This window comes from Rhinatrema bivittatum, chromosome 2 (assembly GCF_901001135.1).
Source record: "Rhinatrema bivittatum chromosome 2, aRhiBiv1.1, whole genome shotgun sequence".
Taxonomy (NCBI): Eukaryota; Metazoa; Chordata; class Amphibia; order Gymnophiona; family Rhinatrematidae; genus Rhinatrema; species Rhinatrema bivittatum.
Genome location: NC_042616.1, coordinates 629,012,274 through 629,026,350, shown reverse-complemented (window position 1 = coordinate 629,026,350; position 14,077 = coordinate 629,012,274). Strand labels below are relative to the sequence as shown.

General features: G+C 42.5%; 1 protein-coding gene across 1 annotated transcript in view; it reads right to left on the bottom strand.

Moving 5' to 3' along the window:
• Nucleotides 1-14,077, bottom strand: part of SNTG1 (syntrophin gamma 1) — a 2,212,578-nt gene that overhangs the window by 157,542 nt on the left and 2,040,959 nt on the right. Inside the window, exon 19 of the mRNA XM_029591258.1 lies at nucleotides 11,475-11,567. Coding sequence (XP_029447118.1) covers nucleotides 11,475-11,567 — 93 coding nt within the window. The remainder of the gene's footprint in view (nucleotides 1-11,474; nucleotides 11,568-14,077) is intronic.

The following is a 14,077-nucleotide window of genomic DNA, read 5'->3' as shown; positions in this document are numbered from 1 at the left end:
TGGTTATTTCTCTTTCAAATAGTAGTAGAAATAAAGGATACGCCATGAAATTAGAAGGTAGCAGAGTTAAAACAAATTGCAGAAAATGTTAGTAGACGTCATAGCAATTGGTTTTTCTTTATTATTTTTATAATATACTCTTTTATAAGGCTAAGCCATGTTTATATAGGACAGAATATAAAACTGTCCTATATATACATTTTGCTTTCTTTTTTTGCTTCTTGCTATTTCTTTGTAAACACAATTTCCTGTGCTACCGATGCATAATAACAAACTTGCAGGACAGACAAGCTCTTGCACATCTTAAGCAAGAAGTAGGGAGGTGGTAGGAATAGGAAAACATATATAATATAGAACAGGTGTGAGCAAAGATGGAAACGACAAAAGGCCAGAAAACAGTTTTGAGTTATATGAACAGATACTTCCAAATCAATCAACAAGAAGAAAATGCCAGTCATGACTTTTGCAAAACTAAAGTGAGCTACCTGTGACCTCTCAGGTCACAGGTAGCTTGTGATAAACTTGAGAGTGTCAGGAAGTGTTTCCCAAAAACAATCTTCAGTTACAGGTGGGCATTGCTTAACAGGATGGCAACAGTCAATAGTGTGACTAGTGTCACCTACTAGGGATGTGAATCGTTTTTTGACGATTTAAAATATCGTCCGATATATTTTAAATCGTCAAAAATCATTAGGGCCACGATACAATACCAATTCCCCCGATTTATCGTTAAAAAATCGTAAATCGGGGGAAGGGGGAGGGCAGGAACTTACTTACTTGCCCTAAACCAATGGCAGGAAAACCGGCACACTAAAACCCCCTAAAACCCCCCCCCGACCCTTTAAATTAAATCCCCCACCCTCCTGAACCCCCCCCCCCCCCCCAAATGCCTTAAATTACCTGGGGGTCCAGCGGCGGTCCGGAACGGGCTCCTGCAATTGAATTGTGTTGTCTTTAGCCGGCGCCATTTTGCAAAATGGCGGCCGCAAAATGGCGGCGGCCATAGACCAACACAATTCGACTGCAGAAGGTCGTTCCGGACCCCCGCTGGACTTTTGGCAAGTCTTGTGGGAGTCAGGAGGCCCCCCCAAGCTGGCCAAATGTCCCTGGGGGTCCAGCGGGGGTCCGGAAAACGATCTCCTGCTGCGAATCGTTTTCTGTACGGAAAATGGCGCCGGCAGGAGATCGACTGCAGGAGGTCGTCCAGCGGCAGTCCGGAACCCCCGCTGAACGACCTCCTGCAGTCGATCTCCTGCCGGCGCCATTTTCCGTACGGAAAACAATTCGCGGCAGGAGATCGTTTTTCCGGACCCCCGCTGGACCCCCAGGGACTTTTGGCCAGCTTGGGGTGGCCTCCTGACCCCCACAAGACTTGCCAAAAGTCCAGCGGGGGTCCGGAACGACCTCCTGCAGTCGAATCGTGTTGGTCTATGGCCGCCGCCATTTTGCGGCCGCCATTTTGCAAAATGGCGCCGGCTGAAGACAACACAATTCAATTGCAGGAGCCCATTCTGGACCGCCGCTGGACCCCCAGGTAATTTAAGGCATTTGGAGGGGGGGTTCGGGAGGGTGGGGGATTTAATTTAAAGGGTCGGGGGTGGGTTTTAGGGGGTTTTAGTGTGCCGGCTCACGATTTTAACGATTTTCATGATATTTTAAACACCCAAATGACAACAATACGATTCCCTCCCCCTCCCAGCCGAAATCGATCGTTAAGACGATCGAGGACACGATTCACATCTCTATCACCTACTATGTCATGACATGATAGCTCTGATGTGGATTAAGATTTATTTATTTATTTATTTATTTATTTATTTACTTATTGAGTTTTATATACCCTTGTTCGCTCTGCAACTGGAGCTGAATTTGCATCAGTAGCTGAAATGTAACAAAGGAGAAGATCAAACATTCCCTAAGCTGAGAGCAGATTGCCCAGAAAAGAAAGACATTGGTTAACTTCAGACTTGACCTTTGAAAAATATTTATTTATATAGTTATATATGTATTTGTTTGTTTGATTTACTGTATATTCCACTTTTCATAAACTTCAAAGCAGATAATATTCAGGTATAGTCGGTATTTCCCTGTCCCCACAGGGTTTACAACCTAAGGGTCTATATACTTAGCACTTTTCTCATAGGCACAGAATAGGAAAAAGTTCTTAGTAAATCAGACCCTAAGTTTGTTCTTGAGGCAATGGAGGATGTCCATTGGAAAACCTTTGGGCATTCCCAGGATGGCTCAGTGAGAGATCCTTAGTTTGTATCCTTGTATAGGGACTACAGTAGGGATATATATTAGTTTAAAATGAATTGGTAAAACAAAATGAGTCCATATTTGTGTCATTTGTGTTACCCTGAAACAAACAGAGATGTCCTACAGTTGAAACAAAACAAGCGTCAATAAAAGCTATCTTGAAAGACGGCTTTTATAAATTACAAATCTTAAAAAATTTGAAACTTTTATTACACTCTAATGATTTTCGCATTGTACTCCAGGCCCTTATTCTACCAAAACTAGACTATTGCAATGCACTGCTACTAGGTGTACCTTTGCAGTTATTGCAGAATGCCATGGCATGGCTCTTGACTAACACAAAGAAATTCGATCATGTCTCCCCTATCTTGATAAAATTACATTGGTTATTAGTTCAGTTTCGAATTCAATATAAATGCTTGACATTAATTCATAAAGCTATATTTGGTAAAAAAAAACAAAACTGAATGGCTGAACGCTTCACTCCGTATCCATGTTCCATCTCGTAACCTGAGATCACTTGGTCAACCTTTATTATCAATACCTTCACCAAAATTAGCCCATCTAAGTTCAGTTAGGGAAAGGCCACTATCTCTGGCTGGACCCAAAGTGTGGAATTCGCTGCCCCTCGATATTCAAACAGAGGCAAATATAAATAGCTTTAAGAAGCAGAAAAAAAGTGGCTATTTGAACAGGCTTTTATTCAAGCTAATTAATACCTATACATGGCTTCCCCTTACATGAATACTTACTTATCCTATGTATATTTTATGACTAAAATAATTTTAAGGCAGTTTTATTTCTTTTAATTAGTGTTATTTAATTTTAGTTTTATGGATAAGTAATAATATTAGAGTTAAGGTTCTATGTAGTTTTTATTTTTTATTTTATTTTATACTAGCCGTTAAGCCCGTTAAAACGGGCGAGATTCCATTGGTCAGACCGACACGGTTAGAGCCGCTCTGTTCTCCACAACTTCCCTTTTCCTTCCATCCTCTCTCACCTCATCTACAACCCCTTCCCTCTCCCAGCCCTCCTCCGTTCTTTTTTCTCTTCTCCATAACTTCTTACCCTTCCCACTTGTTCAGTCATATCCTCTTCCTTTATCCCTTCCCCTCTCACCTTCCCTTTCCTTCCCCTTCTCCCCTCTCCCTCAGCCCTCCTCCACTCCCTCTTTTTCTCTACTCCACTTTACCCTTCCCACTTACATCCTCTTCCTTCCATCCCTTCTCATCTTCCCTTTCCTTCCCCTCCCACCTCCTCAACCCCTTCCCCCTCCTCCACTCCCTTTTTCTGTATTCCACAACTTTACCTTCCTCACTTATATCCTCTTCCTTCCCCTCCCACCTCCTCCACAATCCCGTCCCTCTCCCTCAGGCCTCCTTCACTCTTTCTTCTTCTCTCTGGCTCGCTTGGCACTTAGATACCGCCGCTGCTGCTCCATGGGATGTCTCCGAGGCTCTCTCTCTCGCGCGCCTCTCCACTGGGCTCGTTGCTGGCCTGCCCGATGCTCAGTGATGAGGCGCACGCAAGAGAGAGACTCCCGGCGACCTCCCATGTCTGTGTCTGTGCCGCCGCCGCTGCTTCTCCCTGCGCAAGAGAGACCCCCCCCGGAGACCTCCTGTGCTGCCACCGTAGCTCCTCCTCGCGTTTCCAAGTCCGCTGGGCTCCTCTCTGACCGACGTGCTCTCGCGCATGTGCAGTAGAGCTGCTCTCTACTGCGCATTTGTGGCACGTCGGTCCAAGCCCATTTATATGGTAGATTTTATAATTACTGATTAAAGGCATTTTATTATGTTTTAATGTAAGAGTGATGATTATGTGTTAATGAATGCTGAAATTTTTTTAAATCATTGTAAACTGACTTTGCTGAATTTTTTAATCATTGTAAACTGACATGAAATCAATATGAATGTCGGTATATAAAACTGACTAAATAAATTTACTAAATAAATATTTGTCTCATTCATTTATATTTGCCATTCAAGTCTATGACTGTGTACTGCTAGGTAAAAAATAAGGCAAATGGAAACTATAGCAACCAACTCCTAGCTGTGTGACCTCACAACTTGTCAAACTGAGTCAGGACAAATTGGCAAGGAAAGCATAGAGAAGACAAATAATGGTGCAACATCTTTTTAAATAGCCTATAGCTGCTATCTAGATCAAGTGATGCTGATCTGTAAGGTAGATACCAGTGACCCTAAAACAGGATGTGCACACAGATTGAACCAAAGAGCAGGTCTGAAGAGCAAGACAAAATGCAGTTTTGTGGCCATGTGATATTTTTGGCAGATTTTTTATATGGTTTCACACAGAGGAGAAAAGACTGTGTTTGTTTCTTCATATAAGAAAAATGTTTACACCTCTCAAATGAGAAAAATAAATCTTGGACCAGATGAGAACATGAATTTGGAAAACATTTTGTATCCAGCTTGAAGCCAGCTATGAAGTGGGCATTGTTCTAGCACCTGCTTTTCACTGATAAACTCTAATGAGCATTAGAATATTCCTATGCATTGAGGCATAGATCACATCATTTGCATCCCACCAATCCCTTGTCCAAAGGAGGTGGAACATCCAATCTGGAGCACAGTTGGAACCCTATGGAGCTGAATATCCATTGATCCTACCATATGACAGGGGTCGATCAATGGCACCAATAGCCCCAGTCACACGGTAAGGGCAAAGGGCCATCGGCACCATTTTGATTAGTGGCAGCCAATGGCCTGAGAGAGGGAGATCACTCCCAGGACCCCACTGAACCACCAGGTACTTTCGGTAAGTCTTGGAGGGGGGGGGAGTCGGGCAAGTCTTGGGGGGTTGGGAGAGTGGGGGGTTGCAATTAATTAAATTTGAAGAGTTGGGGTGGATTTGGGGGGGTGGGTTATGTGCCCTTTCTCCCACTGAAATATGATAAGAAAAACACACGAAATTGTGGGTTTTCTTATCGTTTCGTCACCCCCCCCCCCCCCCCGAAACGCGACGAAATAGGAAATATCATCTCTATTTCCTATTTCTTCGCAAATGAATGCACATCCCTATTATATATACGTTTTAAAGTGCAAATATGTGCAACATTGAATTTTAACTAGCATTCTTTATCTGGCTAATCACTGGATGGGATAATTTTTTTGTTCATTCAATACATTTTTTAAAACAGAAAAAGTTCCATGTATTTCTCTAGTAGTAGTTTCCAGTCTTACCATATAATATGACATTTTGAAGGTAGTTTAGCAAGAGGTAATTGTCATTACATAACCTGAAATAATTCACATTTTATTAACTTAATCTTACTCCCTACTCACTTCTTTCCCCTATCCTTCTGTCACCCCTCCTCCCCCCTCCCCACTCACACATAAGTACAGAGCATATTCCTTGAAGTCATCATAACTATTTGAATTCCTAGTCTATATTTTTATCTACAATAAGATTTACCTTCTGAGCTCAGGGTCCACTGTGCTTGATTCCTGCTATAGGTCAGTCTCTCTGGGTCCAGTCCCATTATTGAATTCAGTAAAGCACACATTCCATGTAATCTTGCCTGCCTTCTAATCTTTTTCTTTAGCTATTAAAAGTTCAATGGTCATTAAAGAGTGCATCTGGATCCTCCACAGTGTTTTTGTTTAGGGGTCATATTTCTCCCCATAGAAACATTATACATAACCTAGCAATCAGCATACTTTCTATATTAACAATCTCACAAATTTACTGTAAAGGGCTTTTTAAGGAAATGAAACAGGAAATCTTGCTGATCACATATTTTGGCTGCTTATCATGTGCTCCAAATATATATACTAGGGATGGCCAACTCCAATCTCAAAAGCCACAAATAGGTGTGATTTTCAGGATAGTCATAATGAATATACATGTGATACAGATTTTCTTGCACTGCCCGCACTGCATGAAAATCTGTCATTCATATTCATGGTGGATATTCTGAAACAGGACCTGTTCATGGCTCTTGAGTACTGGTGTTGGCCACCTCTGCTGTATAACCTTAAATAAATACAGAAGGCCTCGAAATCAATAAATTATCAGGTCAATTTCTAGAAGATATTTTCCCATGTAAATTAATTATCTTAAAATTGCCTACCCTTCCCTGGTAAAACAATGCATTTATTTATTTATTTTTAATTTTTATATACCGAGGTTCTTGTATGAAATACAAATCACTCTGGTTTACATAAAACAGTGAGATGCCCAAAAAATGGAAGGGGCTTTACATATAACAATAGAACAAAGTACAAGTTGAACATAGAATAGTATAGTTACAAGAAACGTTTGAACTCAGTATCATAGAATAGTAATAAATAAATAAATAAAACAATAAGTAAAGTATATATTTTATACAATATAGTATATATAAACACAGTATATACTATAAAGCACAGTATATATATAAACACAGTATATACAATAAGCACAGTATCTTAATAGGAAACAAGGGGACAAACAACACAAATGTTTTTTAGAGATGTGAATCGTGTGATCGATCGTCTTAACGATCGATTTTGGCTGGGGGGGGAGGGAATCTGATCGTCGCGGTTTTGTTTTTTTTTTAATCGTTTAAATCGTAAATCGGGGGAGGGCGGGAAAACCGGCACCCTAAAACAACCCTAAAACCCACCCCAACCCTTTAAAATAAATCCCCCACCCTCCCGAACCCCCCCAAAATGTTTTAAATTACCTGGGGTCCAGTGGGGGGGTCCTGGTGTGATCTTCCACTCTCGGGCCACGGCTGTGTTAATAGAAATGGCGCCGGCGCTACCTTTGCTACCTTGCCAAAAGTCCAACGGGGGTCCGGGAGCGACCTCCTGCACTCAGGCCGTATTGCCGTATTGCAAAATGGCACCGGCCATACGGCCGGCACCAGTTTGCAATACGGCAATACGGCCATACGGCCGGTGCCATTTTGCAATACGGCCCGAGTGCAGAAGGTCGCTCCCGGACCCCCGCTGGACTTTTGGCAAGTCTTGTGGGGGTCAGGAGGCCCCCCCCCAAGCTGGCCAAAAGTCCCTGGGGGGTCCAGCGGGGGTCCGGGAGCGATCTCCTGCGCTCGTGACGTTGGGGGACAGGAACCAAAATGGCGCCGGCGCTACCTTTGCCCTGTCATATGACAGGGCAAAGGTAGTGCCGGCGCCATTTCTATTAACGCAGCCGTGGCCCGAGAGTGGAAGATCATACCGGGACCCCCCCCACTGGACCCCAGGTAATTTAAAACATTTGGGGGGGGGGGGTTCAGGAGGGTGGGGGATTTATTTTAAAGGGTCGGGGTGGGTTTTAGGGTTGTTTTAGTGTGCCGGTTTTCCCACCCTCCCCTTCCCCTCCCCCCTCCCCCGATTTACGATTTTTGACGATAAATCGGGGGAATTCCTATTGTATTGCACCTCTAACGATTTTTGACGATTTAAAATATATCGGACAATATTTTAAATCGTAAAAAACGATTCACATCCCTAATGTTTTTACCTAGGCAAAAAAGTCATAGACTCAGTCTGCAATTAGGTTGGGGAACACAATGTGCATAGTTTTGCTTTTACAAAAATACACTCATTACTTTACACAGTAAAAAGTTCTCTTTGACAAGCAGCACTGAATTAGCCATTAGGTGTGGATGACATCATGTGATATGGCTGAGATGGATCACTCTTTCCAAGCTCAGTACAGCTTTTGCTCTACTGACCATGTGCAGGAGATCCTGTGAAAACCATTTCCTTGTGGGCCCTTCAGTCATTTTTTGTCTGAGCTACGGCCTGGATGATTACCTATCTCTTTCACTCCATTTCATTTTTCTAGTTTTATTCTACTGATTTTTTCTAGTATTTTCCACCTTGCTACAAAAAAAATAAAAAAAAATAGAAGAACGATAAAAGAAAAGAGAATGCCAAACAAGCCTAGAGTTTTCAAGGACTGTATGTATAGATGCAAGATATCAATCACAGATGTTCACAAGATCTGCTACAAATATTTGAGCCCCTCCAACAACTATACTAACTGTTATGATTTCTACCATGTCTCAGAAGAAATGTGCCTATAAGATGGCAACACTATGATGTTGGACAAACTCCTCTTCTTCAGAGTCAACCAAGGGTTCCTCTTCCATAGCTCCCCACTCCATTAAGGCACTCTGAGGGTCGAATGGGTCACAGAAGAATCAAGCTACAAACTCTACACGGGCTTTGACCAGTAAGAAAATGTGGGTTTCCTCGGTGCCTCAGGTTTAGAATCCCAATACACAAGGTGGGGCCATAGCTTAAGGACGAGGGAATACTATATAGTAGCACAGAAACTTGTTGTCATCGCACTTGGCACTATCAATGCATTGAGCCACAAGCATACCAATTTCATCAATGCAGAGTGCATCAGGATCATTGTTGCCACTAATGCAACATGCACCAGGTCCATCGTTGCCATTGATGCATGGTGCATCGGTGCTATTGGTGCTATTGATGCATTGTGCACTGGATCCACTATTGCCATCGACGCATGGTGCATTGAGGCCACTGGTACCATTGGTACAATTGATGCAAGGAGGCCTGGTACCATTGATCTCATTCCATCCCCTTCCTCTTGTCATGTCACTCTCACCCCACTCCCACCACCCCTCCCCCCTCTCTTCTCACTGAGAACTAGCATAAAACTACAATTCATTCTATATAGGCCACTTAATCATTTCCAGATGGCAATAATGTTTGCTCACTCTAACCTGAACTCAATCTGAATCAGTGAGAAAAACATGACAGGCTCTGTTTCTGTCTTCTTTTTTATAAATTTATGTCAGAGATGTAAGTATTATATCCTTGATCTCCATGACCAAAGTCTGAATCTGAACAAAATGATTTAACTACATATGAAATAAAAGATTGATTTCAGTTCCATTTCATCACAAGTGGGGTCTGGTGGGAACCTCCCTCTACCAGGCCTCACAACACCTAAGCTGGATGAGATGGCAGGGGGCACTCAGGAGGTGCTCCACCTATGGTAAAGAGACAGCACATTAACCCCTAGATTCATAAAAATGCTATTAATTTCACATGAATAACACCTGCAATAAGAAAAAGTGGCATGGTTAGGATAGTTTTTGAGTTACTGCACTGTGTGTTATTTTAGCATAGGTATTTTATTGTAATATGTGTTAAATGTATTGCACCTGCAATATTTTCACTTTGTAAGCTGGTGAGAGAGAGAGAGAGAGAGAGAGAGAGAGAGAGAGGCTCTTTGCAAGGCTCTCCTAGTACTCAAATATTTATACCACTATAGGAGGGTCATCTAGTAACACAAGGTGAAGTTTTGGTGGTGGACTAGGTTTTTGGGGCAAGTTTTACATGCACAGCCAAAAGTACGAACAGCACAGTACACATCAGTGAAGATTTGATGTGATCTGGAATGAGGAAATGTATACGAAGATGAGATTTCTACACTGTTCTCTCGCCCTAGCTTGATAGTACCCAGGTTCAGATGCATCAACTAAGATGAGAGAACAGTGTAGAAATCTCATCTTTGTGTATCTTTCCTCATTCCAAATCACATTCAGTCTTCACTGGTGTGTACTGTGCTGTTCAAACGTCTGGCTGTGCATTAAAATTGGCCCCAAAACCCTAGTCCACCACCAAAACCTCACCTCGAGTTTCTAGATGACCCTCCTATAGTGGTATAAATAGATGACAATTATGTGTGCCACCCCAGAGTCTCTCTGTCTCTGCCTCCCTCTCTCTCTCTCTCCCTAAAACAGAATTTGCCCAAAATATCACAAATTCCATTTTGGACATATCGCACAGCTTAACGCCAGAAAAAAAGGAGTAGCTATTTCTGGTAATAACGTGCGTTATATTATTGCACGCAGTGTTAATCCCATTCATTTTCATAAACTCCATCCAAACTCATCTGCTTTGACTAAAGACTAAAAATGTGTATTCGCATTGCAAGATGCGATAAATATAAATAAGGATGTGTTATGGCGTTATCGCGGGTGTTAGAGCCCTAACGCCCATGATAATGGCCTAACACATTTTGAGGAATGACCCTGTAAGGGTCCAGACTTTATCCCATGCCTTCTCCTTCTCTTCACTCCAAGCATAAATCCCTGTTCAAGGTTAATATCGGACACTTCTGAAAGTCAGTCTGGCAGCTAGAGGACTATTGAGCCACTTCAGATAACCCTCTGAACTATCAGCCCCACACCCATGGGAGAGCTCCCAAATGAGCAGCCTCTCCTCGTATCCGCAGGCTGGGTCCTCCCATTAAGGGTAACAGATATACTTTTTCCTCCTTCCCCCCTCCCTCCCTAGTAGGTTATGGTTCCCCTATTCATGGGAAGCCTCTTCCCATCTTGCATTGCCAAGAAGAGAATGACAGAGGAAGGGCACCACAAGGACTATGCAGGCTGGAATTAGAGACCTAGAGGGAAAGGAAAATAGACTCTTGGCCTGGTTAAGAGCAATTCCAGATGTGTGGTGCTATCACCTTTATTCATGGGTGCAGCTGTTCTCATGACAGCACTTTTTCCTCTCCCTCCATTAGCACTGACTGGGATGCATGTGACTCTCATACTTTCTCTTCAGTTCTATGGCTCTCACGTGCCATTTCCCTGGTTCTTCTTCTGCTGATGTGCCTGGTCTCTACACCAGAAATGTTCATCAGCAGTGTCATTCCACTAGTGGGGCTTGTGAAACTCTGATAGCTTTTCTGCACCCCCATCCTCGACAGTGCATTTAAAACTAAAACAAACAAAAAAAAAAAGAAAACTTTCTCCAATGGGCCGGATAGGGCCACACCAAAACAAATCATAGCAGATTGGCAAAAGCCCATGGGCCCTAGTTTGGGGTTCCCTGGCTATTTGGCAGCATGCATAGTTTTATGTGGGAAAAGTTGGATGTGGAGCCCATAGGGATTTTTTTTTTTATCTCTTCAAATACTTTACCACACCTACTTTGCACTTGTCTTTTTACCCACAATTCCTGACTGCCTTGAATTTTTCAAAGACAACTGTTGCAAGTTCCTTCTATGATTTGAATATTGTCCCTTAAAAGTACAAAAGCAGCTGTATAATAAAGGAATTTGGTTTATATTTATAACACATATGGAAAGAAGGTGCTCTAATAGATAATTATTCACTATAGAATGATATAGTACTCAGCTTCCCTGCAATCTAATAAAAGAATCTGAGGACAAAAGCATTAGCAACATATTTAGGATAAGTTTATGAAATTTACCTTGGTTGCAGCATCAAAGCAGACAAAGCCCATGCCAAAATCAATGGTAAGACCCAAAAGGTGACTCTCCACCACACAAGCATAGGTTTTACACTGAAAAGACCAGACAACAAAAGAATCCTTAGCAGATAATCCAAAGTTACTGTTGATACAAAGCATTTACAATATGAACTTTAGACTCTAATGTATACTTTAATACTTTAAGAAAATATATATCAATGTTTTGCCAATCAGAATTCTTCATAAAAATACAGGCTGGATATTTCTACCATTATCTAGAATGCTATTATGTTATTATGTCACAATAAACTCTTCCACTATGTTATGTTCGTTATATCTAACATCTGAAGAAGTGATCTTTGAAAAGCTCATGTAAGGCAACATTTTTTTATTGACTCATTAATAGATATCATAACCTGCAAATACTCCGATGCTTGACCAACTAACATTCTGACACAGTCTTATTGTCTGACCTTTATTGAAAAGGCCCTCTCTGGACCCTGCTGTGCTTAATAATTATCAACTGATTTCTACTCTTCCCTTTCTATGTAAAATTGTTGAAAGTGTGGTATTAGAGCAGCTGAATGATTTTCTGAAACAACATTGCATTCTCAACAATTATCAATTCGAATTTCAGACTGGATTCAGCACAGATTTGCTTCTTTTATCCAGTTTTGACACCAACTGTCACAGATGGTACTGTCTATGTAATGCTACTACTGAACATATTTGTGGCCTCTGATACTTTAAGTCACACTGTCCTCAAATCTTTTGCAGAGATCAGCATTTCTGGCACTGTACTGGGCTGGCTTACTTCTTATATGTAGAATTATGTACAGCGGGTAATTATTGGTTCCTCTTCCTCTGACTGGTTTGACATTGCATCCAGCGTGCCACGGGCTTTTTAATATCTACTTGTCTCCTCAGTGCAAGTTACTTTTTACTTTAGGGGTACATTATCAGATCTATGCTGATCATATTCAGTTTTTTTATCCCCATATAAACTTTATGGTCTATGACAAATAATCTAGCAATCTGTTTTTCTACCATTAGAGCCTGGCTAGTCCATCATTGCCTGGCTCTGAATTTAGAGAAAATTGAAATCATCATTCTTAGCAGGTTCCTAGTAAAGAACATTCCATCAATTTTCATTTTCAAGAACCATAAAACAACAGTTTCAACTTCAGTATGTTACTTGGGGGTCATTCTTGATCCAAATCTGTCTATGAAATTAAAAATTCAATCTTTGGTAATGCTTAAGACATCTTTCTTTAAACTAAGAATGCTTGTAAATCTTATTGCCAGCTCAAGATTTCAGAACAGTAGTTCAGACCCTTATCTCATTTGGGCTTGATTATAGCAATTTTTTACTTCTTGGATTACCTGTCATAAATCCTAAAGGTGAATTTTTAAAAGCCCAAGAAGTTTATCAATTAGGCATCCATGCAAAAATCAGCCAGAGCGCGCCCATCGAATTTTAAAAGCCTCTGAGATGCTCACGTATCTCTGGCAGCACGCAGATCTCACTCAAATTGAAAAAGGGGCAGAGTCTGGGTGGTGTCTGGGCGGGGCATGCGCATTTTGGGCAGGGCAACAGGTGTTATGCATCTTGACATGCCCCCAGATCAAGTACCGCATAGGTTTATTTCTGCTATGGAGAAGGTGAGTTAAAGAAAACAAAACTAAGGGTCTGGGATAACTGGGGTAACTGTAGGCTATTAAAATAGGAGGGGGGGGGGCAGTTGGAGGACCTAACTATTAACTGGGCAAACTGGTAGATGAACTGGTGGAATTGCATAGGCATAGGCAATGTGCCCCTTTTAAAATCCACTGACTTATGCAGTAGAAATAGGATTTGTACACCAGGCGCGCCCCTATTTAAAATTGGGCACACGTGCACATGCCCAGGCTATTTTATAACATGTGCACATATGTGCATGCAAGTGTGTTGGATTCGTGGACCCTTGAGCTAGCTGGGACAGATGATAACACACCGTGGGAAGGCCCACAATGGAAGTCGAAGCCGGGAGGTGGCACAGGGCAGGAGACCGGAGGGATCTTCACCACTGGAAGCCTGAGGTCCCCCCAGGAGGAGCCCGTGAGGACCCGAGCCACTTGGACTTACGTGCGGTCTCCTGTGGGTCAGTGCCTGAAAAGGAGTTCCAGAGGCTAGAGAAGACTAGAGCTGAAGCCAGGAGGCCAACTGGAACTTCACCACTGGAAGCCCGCAGTCCCCCCGAGAGGAGCTCGTGAGGACCTGAGCCGCTTGGATTTAGGAGAGGCCTCCTGGATGAAAGCCGGAGTCAGGAACCAGTGGAAAGAAGCCGGAATCAGAAGCCAGTAGATGAGCCGAGGTCAGAAGCCAGTGGACGAGCCGAAGTCAGAAGCCAGTAGTTGAAAGCCGGAGTCAGAAGCCAGTAGTCGAAAGCCGAAGTCAGAAGCCAGTAGTCGGAAGCAGCAATTAGTAGCTCTCAATAGAGAGTGAAGGCAAAGCATAGGCCTAGCTGCAGGGTTTAAATACCCCTGCAGCACCTGACGTCATCTGTGGGCTGCTCCCTCTCTTCCCATGCTGGCCCCTTTAAATCTTGAACCCCTGCGTGCAC